The sequence below is a fragment of the Propithecus coquereli genome, unplaced genomic scaffold, assembly GCF_000956105.1.
Source record: "Propithecus coquereli isolate 6110/MARCELLA unplaced genomic scaffold, Pcoq_1.0 Scaffold411, whole genome shotgun sequence".
Lineage (NCBI taxonomy): Eukaryota > Metazoa > Chordata > Mammalia > Primates > Indriidae > Propithecus > Propithecus coquereli.
In genome coordinates this window covers 1,264,379-1,279,344 of record NW_012149853.1, presented here as the reverse complement: position 1 = coordinate 1,279,344, position 14,966 = coordinate 1,264,379, and the positions used below count along the sequence as shown (strand labels likewise).

Below are 14,966 nucleotides of genomic sequence, written 5' to 3'. Positions count from 1 at the left end.
CAAAAATAAGGAATAATAATAATAAAAAAGGAAACTGCATAAGAAGCTTAACAACTATTACTATTTTTCAGTCCAACTAAAAACAACAACAACAACACAACAACAACAAAACTCAGGCTCACTGTTTATAAAATAAAAATAAAAAACTCCTTGGGTTTAATTTCTATGATAGTCCAGCAACATTAATTTAATTAATACCTTTTACATCTTAAACTTTCATAAAATTATTTTGCTCTAGCAACCTGAAATTGCAGGATAAGTTAGCAAATCTGGTGAAAGAGCAAATGACCAACTACTTTCATTTTTAGTGTTTTTGTTTGTGTTTCACACAGAAGTTCTGCCTGGGCAGACAGCTAAGGGGAAAAGAAGTAGGGCCAGGCACAAGTTAAGTGTCTTAGGTGAGTGGGTACAGTTCCTGGGAGGAGAAAACTGGGAGGAATGAGGGGAGAAATAGGGCTTGTTTCATAAATTTTAGAGGGCTGGGGGTGGGGGGAAGAAATTCACCAAGGTAATTTAACAGCCACAGGTCAAGGGGGAGTGTGTGTATCTCTACAGAGGGGAAGGGGGAGTGTGTATAAAGTGGGAAAAAATGGGGAGAGGGAGCAAAGGAAAAAATTCCTAAATACTTAAAAAAATAAATATCTTGGCCATCACTAGCCCATTGGGTCAAGGTCTGCCCAAAAGGCTGCCTACAAAAAAACGCTCACCCCTCCTGCGTCCTGTGATGAGGACGGGTACACTACGCAGTCTGTGTCTTCACTGTAAAATCGCCATTTCTGCCCGGTTGTCCGGTGACGTCCTGGAAGAGGCTGGGGCTTCTCAACCCCCTTCCCAACGCCTCCTCCCCAGCGAGGCATGGAAATCAGCGAAAACAGCTTGGGGAGGATGGAGGAGGGTCTTCTCCAGCTCTAACGCCATCTAAAGTGCTTTTGGGTAGACAGGGAGTAAAGCTGGGGCCCGGCGGGCACAGGAGGGAGGGAAGGACAACATCGATGCCGGCTGGGGGAGGGAGGGGGCCCCTCAGAGTCTCTGCGGCGTCCGCTCGGTCCGCACATGCTGTAACACCATCTCCTTGGCGGGGGCGGCAGGCTTGTACTCCATCTTGGCTCGCCCGGTGCCCTGCTTCTTGCGCAGGTGACACAGGAGTGCCAAAAGCGCCACCACCAGGGACAGGCTGGCGATGGAGATGCCCATGAGCACACCTGAATGCATCTGCCCCGCCGACGGGGGACCTGAGGTGGAGCTGGGCGTCGAGCTGGGCGTCGGGCTAGCGGGGGGCTCCCCAGAGCCGCCGCCTTCGTCGTCACTCACCTTGACCGGGTTGCAGTTGGTGCTGACCTGACCAGCCAGGGCCGAGTCGGGCCCACAAATACACTCGTAGCTGCCAGGAAGGTTGCGGCACTCGCCGGGGCAGTAGTCATTGTCGCACTCGTCGATGTCCGTGCACATGAAACCCTCGTCCAGGATGTAACCGTCGGGGCACCTGCAGCTAGCCGGGGTGTTGGGGTCGCAGTCGGCCGGACATGCAGTCTGATTGCAGAACATCTGGCACCTGTGAGGCTCCTGTGGCTTGGGCACGAATCCCTCGGCGCAGACGCAGGTGTAGTTAGTCTGGCCCACGGGCTGGCACTGGTACTCGCAGTTAGCTCCGAAGCACGGGTCCACGGGCTCCACGCACTCGCCGTCCACCAGTTCGTAGCCGGGATAGCAGTGGCATTCAAAGCCACCCTGCGTGTTGACACAACGCTGCGGGCAAGGACTGTCGTCCAGCAAACAGTCGTCCACGTCCTCGCACCGGTGATGGTCGGCCGCCAGCTGGTAGCCGGTCTCACACATGCATGAGTAGGAGCCTGGCACATCGGGGTTGCGGAAGCACAAGTGCTCACAGAGGTCGTCGCAAGACTGCTCAGCAGGTGCGGCGCAGGAGCGCCCGTCCGCCTGCAGGGCGGCGTCAGCCGGGCAGAGGCAGCGGGGCGCCCCTGCGATCCCATTGCACGCGTGCTCGCAGCCGCCGTTCTCCACGCTGCAGTGCCAGGCGCCCGGCGCCTCCCGGCCCCAGCGCGCCTCGGCAGCTCCGGGCGACGCAGCGCACATCAGCTCCAAGCCAAGGGGCGCCACCGCGGCGGAGCTGCCCACCGGCAGCGCCTGGAAGTCCGCGCCGCGGGCCGCGAACGGGGTGCTGTAGGTAATCGAGACGTTGGCAGCCACCAGGGCGCCGAGCTCCACCGCCAGGGGCCTGCAGGAAGCTGGGAAGTGGAACTCGCAGAGGAAGCCATCGGCCTCGGCTTCGCACTGCTGCTCCTCCCAGGCCGGCTCGCTCGGTGCCGGGGCCCCAGCCGCGGAGACAGTGACGCACAGAGGACCGCAGAGGGGCGCCCCATAGCGGTCGAGCCGCGCCCACCTGCTGTAGCTGGTGCCATTGTCCCCCGTTACCCACTGGAAGCCGCGCAGGACCCCGAGATGCCTGGGGTCGCTGCAGCCAGGTGGGAGCTGCAGGCCGATCCAGAGGCGCGGGCCATCAGCGCCGTCGCCACTCAGCAGCAAGGAGATGACTTCGGCAGCCACTGTGGAGCGCACGGTCATCAGGTGGCCCTGGAGGCGCTCGCAGATCTGGCTAGCAGCGAGGAAGGTCGCAGGACGCCGGAAAAGCGCGAAGCAGTCGTGCTCGACGCACTGGCTGCCGCGGGGTTGCGGTTCTGCGGGTGTCGGGAGCCCCAGGCCGGCTGGGGCCAGCAAGCCAAGGAGCAGGACCCCGAGCATGTTGCCCAGGTGCGCCGGGTGCAGGCGCCGGGGAAAGCACGGGCGCTGCGACAGGGCCTGGCCGGAGCAGAGGGGCGCAGGATGCCGCTGGTGACAGTCGCTTGTGTCCGTCCCAGCCCAGACGCCTCTGGCCATGGCGCGCGGCCCCAGCGAGGCAGCCTCTGACATGCCGTTCGGCCGGGGCTCGAGTTTATAAGTGCGCGGCCCTCCCTCCCTGGACGTTCGGGAAAAGGAAGGAAGTGCCTGGTGGGAAGGGCCGATGCCGCATTCTCGGATTACTGGGTTCTCCGGACGCCATGCGCCCGCCCTCGAGCCTGGGATCACCTCGCGGGGATGAGTAAACCCGGCCGGGCACGGGGAGGTTCCCGGGCGGGGCCGGCAGTCTCAGGCGCCACGGAAGACAGCACCCTCGTAGCAAGGCGACAGTCCCCGCCCCCACCATTCCGGACCCCACTGGTGCAGCCCCTCCTTAATCTTTTACTCCTGCCCGCCCCGCCCCGCCCCCACCATAAATGTTACCACCGATTTCAAGGAAAGCCTGGATTGCAGAGCCCTGGGAACTGGAGACCCGGGCGAAGAGAAGAGGGCTTTGAATGGGACGTGGGGGAGATAGTGCTCAGCACTCTGGGAGGAGGTGCTCCGCACAAAGAGGACTTTGGGAGGGGCCGCCTCGTACGTGGACTTCCACAAAGACAGAGGTGGGTCCCGCCCTGGAGCCAGGGCACCTGGCTCAGGAGACCAGGGGAGCGCTTGTCCCCGGAGGACAGTGGGTGTGACCGGGGCGACGGTCAAAGCCAAGAGGACTGGCCTAACACCAGCGCCCCTCCTCCCCGTGGCTGGCTATGGACCTGTGAGTTCCTGGGCGAGCACTGCCAAAGCCAGACCCCATGTCGTCGCGTGGGAAATTCGCAGGGGGCTCTGAGCTCCTCTCACCCTTAAGAAGCCGTGGCAGGTGAATTGCTGCGCAGGCCCGTAGGGGCGGGCGTGTGGGGGAGCGCTTCAGCCTGTTGTGTTGTCGTCTGGGTCACAGGGGGACACCCCCAACGGAGTTCGCAGGCAGCCCCCGAGGAGGCGCTGCAAGCTCCAAGTGGATCCCACCAAGGTCTGTTAAGGGACCAAGGTCTGTCCAGGGGCCGAATTGATACAGAGGTGCATATAAATGCCACTTATTCAGCAAAGGACATTGAAGAGGAACTGTCCTGTGGATGGTAGGGTGGGGAGAGCTGGGAGGAGGAGATGGGAATCTGTCACTTTCGACCTTATCCGCTTGTTCACTTACCAAGAATGCAGAGGGGTGGGTCCAAAACCTAACCCAGAGAGGCAAACTTTGTTTAAAAACACCCTTTGCCGTCGTCCTCTGCGGGCGCTCACAGCCAAGCACCGGGAGGCGGCGCTGTTGAGCTCTAAACAAAGCCAAAGAAGCTGGAGAACTTGGGCTGAAAAGGGTTAAGAGTGTGGGGAACGAAGAGACCTAGCTCGAGGGTAGGAAACTCCGCTGCACAGAAGCTCCGCGTGGATTCCAGGGCTTACACCTCTAGCCTCCCTGGTCCAGTAGAGCCCAAACTTTACAGGAGAACAGGAGAGCGTGGCGTCCTCTCGTGCGAAAAACACCAGTGGGCCGGACTGGACTGGACTGACCCACAGTGTCCAGGGGGGTGGGCGTGGACACTCTGAAAGGGAAAGGGAGCTGGTAGGACTGTCCCTACCTACACGCCCCAACGCCCGGGGGCGGAGAGTCACAGCTGGGACCCGCAGAGCTGGGCTCACGGGTGAGAAAGCTGCCCCAGCTCCCTTGACCCTGAGGTGTGGAGCTCCTTGGAATGGACCCAGCTGCATCTCCCCAACGCGGACCCTCTGGGAGGAGGAAGAGAAGAGAACCAGATTGCAAAGTCGGGCTGTCCCGAATGGGAGCAGGGCAGCCACTGGCTGCCTGGGCTGAGTCAGGGTCATGACTCTGCACACAGCCTGCCCACACCGGCCTCCAAAGCAGGGATGCCTAGGGTGCGGCCATGGAAGTGGAGAGGCTTCAGATATGGGCAGGAATCCCTTTGGAGCACTACTAAAAGGTTCGGAAAGTGGGAAAAATTCCCAGGTGGATGAGACAAGAGAGGGGACAGGACCAGCTACTCATCAGCAGAGCCCAGTGCAAAGTAAAAATGTGGAGTCTCTTGTTCAATTACTAAGGATTTCAACCCTGTAACAAAAGCAAAGCAGGAAACAAGGGGCGGGGCCCTTTGAATGGGAGGGACCTCCTGGGCGGGGCCTTTCTGAGCCTGCCTCCCCTAAAAGGGGCTGAGAATCATTTAAGGATCCAGGGTTGCCCCACACCAGGTTTGTTGGACTCTTGGATGGATTCTAGCTGATTCAGCACCACCATCTTTGGTTGGGCATCCTATTCAGGTCTCCTTGAACCCATTACTGATTCTTGCAAAGAAAAAGAAAAATAAAAAAAAAAAAGGAAAGTGTGAGAACAGCCCTGATAACTGAGTCCACTGAAAACTCAATGATGCCTTTGAAACTTGGCCCAACTCTATATGAGGAGGTATTGGATGTTTCTATATTTAAAAAAAACTAGAGCAATGACAAAAGGAAGTAGAGCATTGTCCCATGGGAAGAGACGCTGTCTCAGGGCCACCCTACAGAAGAATGGGTGGCCATGATCCATTTGGCTTTCTTCCCCCCTCCCCCCCAACTAGGGCTTTACCCCTGGCCCTCAGCACGCATCACCTTTGCCTCCCAGGCTTGCTCTCTGCCAATTCATTTTCCTCTCCAGCCAGCACTTTGGAGACTATTTTGCATGTTTTAAACTGCCTCTGATGACTGAAGGTACCAAGGCCTCTGTTCAAGCCCCATGCCATCTTTGTTTCTGTACCTCCTGTGCACCCAGGACAGGACACTCCCTCTGTCTCTATGTGGATGACACATCCACCTCCCTCTTCTTGGCCCAGACCCTTATCCCACCACCCTCATTGTGGACCACCAGCCAAGACTTGCTTTACTGCTGAAACAGTCACCTGAAAGAACACCCATCATGTCCTAAATACTGATGCCAAAAACTTGTTTTCAGTCCTTCTAGATGTCATGTGTCATTTGCATTCCCAATGCCTCGTCATTCTCAAGGCTCTTCCTCCAGTGACTTTTGAGACACATGTCCTCCTTCCTCTCCCCTCCTATGGGCCTTGGGTGACCCCTCAGGCCCTCCCACTCAACCCACCAGGGTGGCCAGCTCCCAAGGCTCTGCTCATGGTCTTCACCATCTTTTCACAATTCACCTTTTTTGAACTCACTAATGCTCCTTGCAATGATATGGATGTCAGAGGAGACCGGGGAATGGATGTCCTAAAGAGAGCCTCTAACCCAGTCTTTCCCTGAATCAATAGTTGATCCACCCAGGTTTGAAACTATGCATTTGTCTTCGACTTTCTGTCTTCCATCATCCTCTGCCTCAGATTTCACTGGTTTTTCTATCTTGTCCTTCTTTCTCATCACTGCTCCTGCCTTATCAATTTTTGTGGAGTTGGGTCCCCAACTCTCTTCCTTGCTTTTCTCTCCAGCACTTTACACCTGCTGATGCCACCTGGATCCTCACACCCCTTCTGTGCTGCCCACCACCTGCTGAGGGAAGCCCAAGCTCCTTTCCATTCTCCTCCCCCATGCTCATGGTTGTGCCTCTTCTCTGTGGTGACAGATGAGGAAATATGCACTCAAGGGGCTGCACTGGAATTTAGACTGAGAGCCTGTACACCTTCTCCCTCACAAGAGTTCAATGACCAGTGTCCTACAGTCCCCTTCACGCCAAAACATCCCAGCAAGAGAGGTTCCTGGTCACTCCCAGAGAAATGCCCCATCCCATCTCACCTCCATTCTGTGGCTCATTGTCTCTTTCTCTTCCAGGAACATGCTTTTGTTAGCCCCCATCACCACCTACTACTGAAATCTTTGCCTTCTTTTAAGTCCCACTTGACAAGCTGTCCCATCAGCAAGTGTTTCTGAGTAACCAAACCAGAAGTGATCTCTCTGTGGACTTCTATTGGCAGGACTTTCTCTCAGCTGAGACAATTGTCTTGGTCTTCAGTACTCACCACTCCTTCCCTGCTTTGTAAGTAATCACGTGCATGCCACACTCTTTCTACACTTACAATCTAGCTTCCCCTGAGTGGAGCATAGTTCTTATACAACTTTGTATCCCCATACAACTAACAGCATGCTTGTCTTAGACAGTGCCAGGACTTATTTGAGCACATATTGTGAATGTTTCTTTGTGCCCTCTCCTGGGGGATTTTCTCATTTAACTACCAGCAAAGACAAGGACAGGGGACCTCATAGCCCCAGGGTCAATTAAGAGCATAGGCTTTGGAGTCAACTTGACTGGATTTGAGTCCCAGCACCATCATTTACAAGTTTTTTCTTTGTTTGTTTGAAGATTTGTCATGTAACCCAGCCTCTCTGTGCCTCAGTTTCCTCCACCGTGTAATAGGACTCATAACAATCCCTTCTTGAGAGTATTATGGTGAGAATTAAATGGTTTACGCACGTAAAGTATTTAGAACTGTTGAGCCACAGTCAACTCTCAACAAATTTTAGCAAAAAAGGAAACACTCAGAGTCCCTAGAATTTGGATTTAGCCACTGATTGTATTCAGCATCCAGCACTGTTCCTTGTCCGTGGTAGAGACTCACTAAATGTTTGTTGGATTAAATTAAGTCCAGCTAAGCTAAGCATTTTTTATCAATAATAACAATAAGCGATCGTGAAAAAAATCAAAGACCAAAGGAGGCACAGGGAAGGAATTGCAGATTGCAGATATCCAGAAAAGCACGTCCTGTCTCAGGCTTCCAGTCTGTCTTGGAGACATACATTGTTACTTTTTTCGTTTCCCCAGATGTGGACACTGAAGGCCAGAGACAATAAGTGACTCCCCAAAGTCACACAGCTAGTAAGGGGGGAAACTAAGATTCACCTAACAGCCCGTGTTAGGATGAAAGAAATATAACACGGAGTATGTCTGAGCACCAATTTTGCCACATATCAGTTAATTTGGTTAAGTTACTAAAATCTCTGGCTTTCTCTCCTCAAACCTGGATGTAATATCTAACTTACAGGATTATTGTAAAAATTAAACATAAATTTTATGTGCAGTAACTATTACCTTTCTTGGAACAGAGCAGCTATTCAACAAATACAGTTGCTACTACTGGTTAAAAAAAAGCTTTATCAAAGGCTCCTATGTTCACTCGTATCCTTCCGGGAAGTCTGGCTTTTCAGATGGGAGTTTCTGTTTGATGTCTGTGGAGAAGTCTGGACCAACTACCTGGGCAGTGAACAGACTTCCATTTTTATTGAAAGCAAACTTGTGTGAATGTCGTTAAAACAGAGATGAAGAGGAGTCTACAAACAGAAGGGGGCCCCAGTGACATTGTGCTGACCCCATACATACCTGAGCCATATATAAAAGACATAACAATACTCAAGCTCCAAAATAAAAATTAAGTCTCTGTCGCTATGCAGCAATATAAATCCAAGGGTGGAAAAATAAACGCCTGTTGAGCAAAAGTTATCCAACAAACAACTGCATGTCAGTATAGCATAACAAATATTTTACTAAACTTTGGTTCTTACCCAGGCTTTCTTCAAGAAACAAAGTTAAAAATGGACAATCCTTTGTTGGTCTATTCTTTGTAAAAGAAAATATGTTACATCTACCAAAAAACCTAGGGCTAAGATCACACTTGATGGTGAAACAATGATAGCTTTCCCCCTAAGATCAGGAACAAAACAAGGATATGTGCTCTTTCTCCTTCTAATCAGTATTATACTGGAGAGTCTAGCCAAAGCAGTTAGGCATGAAAAGGAAATTTAAAAATCCAGATTGGAAAGGAATAAATAAAACTCTATTTGTAGATTATATTATCATGTTTATATATTGAAAATCCTAAGGAAAACATTTAAAAACTATAAGAACTGATAAATTTGTTCAGCAGATGCAGGATATAAGAGCAATATGCAAAAATCCATTGTATTTCTATGCAGTAACAAATCCACAAAATGAAAATAAAGTTAAGAAAATAATTCCATTTATAACAACATCAAAAAGAATAAAGTACTTGGGAATAAATTTATCAAAAGAAGTACAAAACAAAGTGTATACTCTGAAAACTACAAAACTTTGTCGAAGGAAATTTCAAAAACCTAAATAAATGGGAAGACATCCTATGTTCATGGATTGAAACACTTAATGTGGCTAAAGTGGCAATACTCCCTAAATTAATGTACAGTTCAATTCAATCCCCATTAAAATATCAACTGATTTCCTTGCAGAAATTTACACATTGATCCTAGAATTCACATGGAAGTTCAAAGGACTCCAAAAAGTGATAACAATCTTGGAAAAGAAGAACAAAGTTGGAAGACTCATACTTCCTGATTTCAAAACTTACTACAAAGGTACACTAATCAAAACAATATAGTACTGGGAAAAAGATAGATATAAATCAATGGAATAGATCTGAGAATCTAAGAATAGCCCTCATATTTATAGTCAATTGATTTCCACAAGGGTGCCAAGACAATTGAAAGAATAGTCTCTTCAACAAATGATGCTGGGACAGCTGGATATCTACGTGAAGTAGAGTGGCCTTTAGCTCACATTTTATATATATATATATAAACTCTGAATCCGTTTTTCATCACACGTAACAATACTGTGTAGAAATGGTTCGCTTTTATGTTATGACAGCAAAGAAAGGAAAGCTTTGAGACTATTTCTCTTCTGACACTCATTTATTCATGTGGATCCCAGCTATCCAGCTTCTTTACCTTTCTTATTTGTTTCAAATGGTCCAATATTGTTGAAATAGTAATGTCAAACTAATTTGACACTGCTAATTTGCTGCTAATTCACATGTAGGTTGAGATGGATTTGCTTCCGCTACACCTTTCAGCTCATCATTATCCACGTTGGTCTCAGATCGCCCATGTGGCTCATTTTCAAGATTAAAATTACCAGAATGGAACTTCTCAAACCATTGACATATTATGCATTCATTAGCTACGTCCTTCCCAAACACTTCGTTGGTATTTCAAGCTGTCTGCACTGCATTGGTTCCATGATGGAATTCATATTGGAAAATAACACAAATTTTTGACTTATCCATGATTTCACAAAAATTACTTTAAAAAAAATTTGAAAGATAATCACAAGCCAAACCATGTGTTCAAAAGACTGAGGATGTACCTTCACAATAAAAATAAAACAAGAAGTGTCAAAGTGAAATGTCAGAGATATCAACTGTCAAACTTAATACTTAAGGAAATTGGACATTTCACACTTAATAACCTAATCTTTGTTTTTTATTGAAAATACAATGCATATTTGAAAGGAATGATCTCACACTCAGAAACACTGTCCTTGAAGACAAAGTCCTCCTAAGGGAGCCAAGAAATCCAAAAGTGTTGCTTGAAAATGTCAAATATGCCCTGACATGTTTCCCATGGGATAAGTTCATGGCTCAAATGCATGCAGGACCTCAGTCTGACAAGTGAACATGTGTAGAGAACATAACTTGCTTACTTTGGAGAATAAGAGAAGGGGAGCTATATATTTTAATGTTATTTCACAAAAGTATATTTTAATATGTTTGTAAATGTACTAAATGTGAGAAATTCAGCAATGAAAATATCCATCATGAAACTAACTGCACATATTGAGTGCTTGCTTTTAATGTTTTCTGAAAATTAGCTGAACATTTGTTCACATAATAAATGTATTTGATGGATTATAACTGATGCATCCACTGGATGGAAGGCAATGGAAACAGATGCACCTAATTTAGGAAAAAAACTACATGTAATATAGGTGATGTATATGTGTATAAAATTGTCTCTGGGTTGAAGCATAACAAATAATTTTTACTTCTGTATTTTCTATATTTTCTACAAGAAGCATGTATTTCATGATAAGTAAAAGGCTCCTTTATAAAAAAGATAAAGTTTTTTTTTTTGACAATTGAAAACTAGTGAATTCAAAGTAATTTGGTTAGTAATACATAATCTCATTTTTGCAGTCTCATGCAAAACAGAAACTATTTTGGCTTCCTCTTAGCTCACTGATTTTCAAGCATTTAATAAAAGGGTTTTGATTAGCTTCATAAGAGAGCCACTCCTGTGAACTTGGGAAGATCTGGGACTTTATACCCTCTGAGGTCAGTGACATTGTTTCCCCAAACACACATTTCACAAGTGGACAGATTTTTATCATATAGATTCAGCCGGGCCGGGTAGTAGAGACCTGTCTCAACTCAACTACATATTATTACCAATGTACTATTGAGTTGCTAAATCTTTTGGCTTTTGGTTCAAGTTATGGAAGGCAAGACAGTAAGAGTACCCATTAAGACCCAGATATCCAGAGGAATTCTGTGGATGTCCTAGAGCAGGGTTGGCACATTTTTTCTGTAAAGTGTCAGGGAGTAAATATTTCAGCGGCAGGCCCTTTGGTCTCCTCTCACCTCTGCCTTTGTCGTGTTGAAAAAGAGCAGTCTTGGCAGAGCCCTGCACAGCTGGGTACCTACCACTGCATAATAATTCTCCCCCAAACTTAGTGATAGGAACACTCAATATTTGAAACTCCATTATCTGGCCAAGTTGTTACCAAATAAATTTGAACAGAGTTCTTTCAGACGCTGGTGCAGGCGGACGTGTTAATCGATATTTGGCTCCATCAGTACTGAAAACTGCAGACCAGCTATGCAGACTGTTGGTGGCTGAGAACAAGCCTGCAGGGTAAACTGGCTGGGGACATCTTAAACCTGGGCAGAAGGGCCCTCTGGGAGTGAAGATGTCACAGAGAACAGCCATAGGGACGAGGGCTTTACTCTGGGATCAGGGGTGGCTGATGTTTATTACTCAGAATTCCACTTCTACCTGCAGGCATGTGGGTGACTGAGGCTCCAGCTGGCTCTGTGGGGAGGGGGAAGGAGTGCTTTCCCACTGGGGGAGCCTCAGATGCCACTCACCTCCACCCAGAGCCAGCCACCAACTAGGGCTGCGCAAAAGTGGAAGAAAGGACGGGGAAATTCTGGGTCCACACTCGAATTGCTGGGAACGCTTTCCAGATTGAGAGTAATTCTGAAGCCAGACCCCAGAGAGGCACTAGCAAAAACTCCTCTTTGGAGTTTATTTTCCTTTGAAGGGACTTTTGGGACATACAGCAAGATGGAGCCTTCCAGAATTTCTTAAAGAGCCCTCTAGAAAAGAAGGGCAGTAGGACATGGAATACGGACAACAGGGGAGGATGCTTCCTCCCTGGAACCAGTAGTCACTTTTCTGCCTCTGACCAGCTGGCCCTGGAGAACCACGGAGCCAACAGCTGCAAAGGATAATTTTGGCAGCTTCACCAATGGTGCAAACTTAAAACTCCAGCTGGTTCTACTGTAAGCAGGATAAACACAAACAGCTGATAATAAGTAAATTCAGAACTTGAAACATGCCACAGAGACACTTTATAACTCTCTAATTTCTTACGGTCGACGCTTTTTCCACTATTGTCCTGTGCTCTTGAGGGTGGACATCATTTTCATACTTTATCTTGCCATCTAAGAGCTGTATTTCATCGGGAAATAAGCAGTCTCTGAATCTGGGAAAATAATCATTGAAAACAAAATATTTGGCTTCCTGTTTCCCAGAAAGTGTCTGCTGCTGTTTCCATTTCTGGCCCAGCACTTTTCCAAAGAGTTGAGAATGTCATTCAAATGAGTCAGTCCGCAGGCTTGGTAGAAATGATAAAGATGTGGACACCCTGCCTCAGAATGTTGGCGCATCACTGCCATGAGCAGACTGAGAGGCAGCTAGCATTGGAAAGAGGACATCCCTGCTGCAGCGCAGGCTCAGGAAGAGGAGAAATCTACAAAGCAAGGCAGTCCCCTGCTGCCTTGCCCCTCAATATGTGGTCCCAGACCAATGGCCTCACTGTACCTGGAAGCTTATTAGAAATGCAAAATCTCTGACCCCACGCCACACCTTCAGTATCTGCCTGTTGACAAGATCCCGAGGGAGGGATGTTTGTGGATTTGCCGCAGACACATTCCCTTCCAGTGCTTGTGCCTGGGAAAGAGCTGACAAGACAACTCAATGTCCTCACTGAGAGCATCCAGCACAGTTTCAAAGCTCCCCTCTAGGTGCATGGAAAAGGAGAGCCAGAGACCACCAGCATCAGCTTTGTATCATCTCCTTTCTGTACTCACCATACATCACTTGGTAACGTATCAGAAAGGCAGATTCCTGAGCCCCAATCCAGATCTCTTGAATCAGAAACTCTGGACGTTGGGCCCCACCATCTGGGTTTTAGCAAGCCCTCTAGTGGATTCTGATGCACAGGTTTGGGAACCACTGGCTCACTGTGTGTGAGGCAGGAGTGGAGTGGCCTCCAAGGCTCTGATCACATCCTCACCACTCCGTCTCCTCGTCTCTCCCTCCTGGTCTTTCCACGTTGGACCCTGGCTCCACCTACTCTTCCCTGGACCCCAAAACCAGTTTCTGCCTGCAGGGGCACAGGTACCCCACACTTTATCCTGATAGGGTAGTAGAAATCCAGCTTCGGGCCATGATAAAGGGAATTTGTATAATTTTTTCACAAAGACAGGAAGTGCAGAAGGCATCGATATGAGACTGAAAGTCATGCCATAGGATGAAAAGGAGGAAGACTGAGGAATTCAAGGTGTTAAAAGTATTAAGAATCCATGGCCCCAACCACAGACTGTGGCCCTCTGGACTTCTTATTAGGGGAGATAATAAATCCCCATTCGGTTCCACCGCTACAATGGGATTGCTGTCACATGCAGCCAAGGCTAGCCTAGTTGGTACAAACGTGTAAGTCTCAAGTGTGGTTTCCTGGATTGCCTTTTATTTGATCTAAACCCTTTAAACTATGTTTAGTCAAATACCATCATTAGATAGTATCCTCTATAAGTTCATTAGGTCCTACCCCTTAAACCAGAGGTCAACAAACTTTTTCTGTAAAAGAACAGATAATAAATATTTTAGGGTTTGCAGGCCATTTGGCCTCTGCTGCTATAGCAGGAAAGCAGCCATAGACCATATGTACATGAATGAATGTGGCTGTATTCCAATAAGACTTTGTTTACAGACTTTGAAATTTTTATAATTTTTACATGCCATGAAATATTTTCTTCTTTTGATTTTGTCAACCATTTAAAAGTGTAAAAAACCATTTTTAGCTCACGGGCCATAGAAAAACTGGCAGTGAGCCAGACTGGGCCTGCAGGCCATCATATTCCAACTCCTGCCTCAAGCACATTAGAAATGAAAAATCCCAGAAGAGGCAGACCTTGCTTATAGAAACTTCCTCTAATGCAAAGAAGACACGGAGACAGCAGGGCAAAGCCCAACCACTAAGAAGCATTTTATTCAAAAACAAGAGTCAATTGGAGGTGGGGGGAGCTCCATGTCTTGTTTTTGCCCATTATGGATGTTTTTATCACTGCGGTGCAATTCTGGTGGGTGAAAGAGAGGCTGTAGGTTAGGGAGGAAGAGGGGAGAAAGGAGAAGCAAAATACCAGAAGTTGTAGAAGGGAAAGTGAGGATTAAGATGGCCTTTTTTACTTCAAAGAGAGAAATGCAGTTCTATTCTTTCAGTTAAAGGGAAGAAAGCTTCCACCTGGCAGAACCACAGATCTCAGAGTGGGCTTGGTGGAGACCACTCCCCATCGGATGCTGGAATCCTGTGGCTTTTTCCAGTAAGTCCTGAGTCTGTGCTTGACATTCTTCCACACTCTGAACTCAATAGCTCCCAAAGTAGGAACAACCCATTTCTTCTTTAGTTATGTAACTAGCTCATGAACAAATTTCAATGACTCCTATATGTTTTTAATATTTCTCTCTCTAAACTAACTACTTGACTTTTTGAGTTTTGTTTCCCAGAAGTGGTGGATTTTTTTTGCAAGACAAAGCTGAGATTCTGAAGGCCCCTGGGCAGACTTCCTGATGCCAAGATTCACCATCCCCCCACAACCTGCCCCCAGTTCCGATAGCCCCTTGTTAGTTACACCACGACCTGCCCCAAGGCAAGGAGCCCCTCCTTATAAAGCCCATGACCTCCATTAGTCAGAGACAGGGATTTGAGGCAGACACTCCCCTGATAAGATGCCTGTTGTATTAAAAATTCCTTCTTCTTTGGCAATTCTCATTGT

At 48.1% G+C, this 14,966-nt stretch overlaps 1 protein-coding gene across 1 annotated transcript; it reads right to left on the bottom strand.

Moving 5' to 3' along the window:
- Positions 1-599: 599 nt before the first annotated feature.
- Positions 600-3,026, bottom strand: THBD (thrombomodulin). The gene has a single exon (XM_012653130.1). It carries the CDS (start codon positions 2,926-2,928, stop codon positions 1,021-1,023), a length of 1,908 nt encoding a protein of 635 aa, XP_012508584.1. The 5' UTR covers positions 2,929-3,026; the 3' UTR covers positions 600-1,020.
- Between the last annotated feature and the right edge of the window lie 11,940 nt (positions 3,027-14,966).

Excerpts from the sequence above, each read along its gene's own strand:
- THBD (XM_012653130.1), bottom strand. The coding sequence starts at position 2,928 with ATGTCAGAGGCTGCCTCGCTGGGGCCGCGCGCCATGGCCAGAGGCGTC.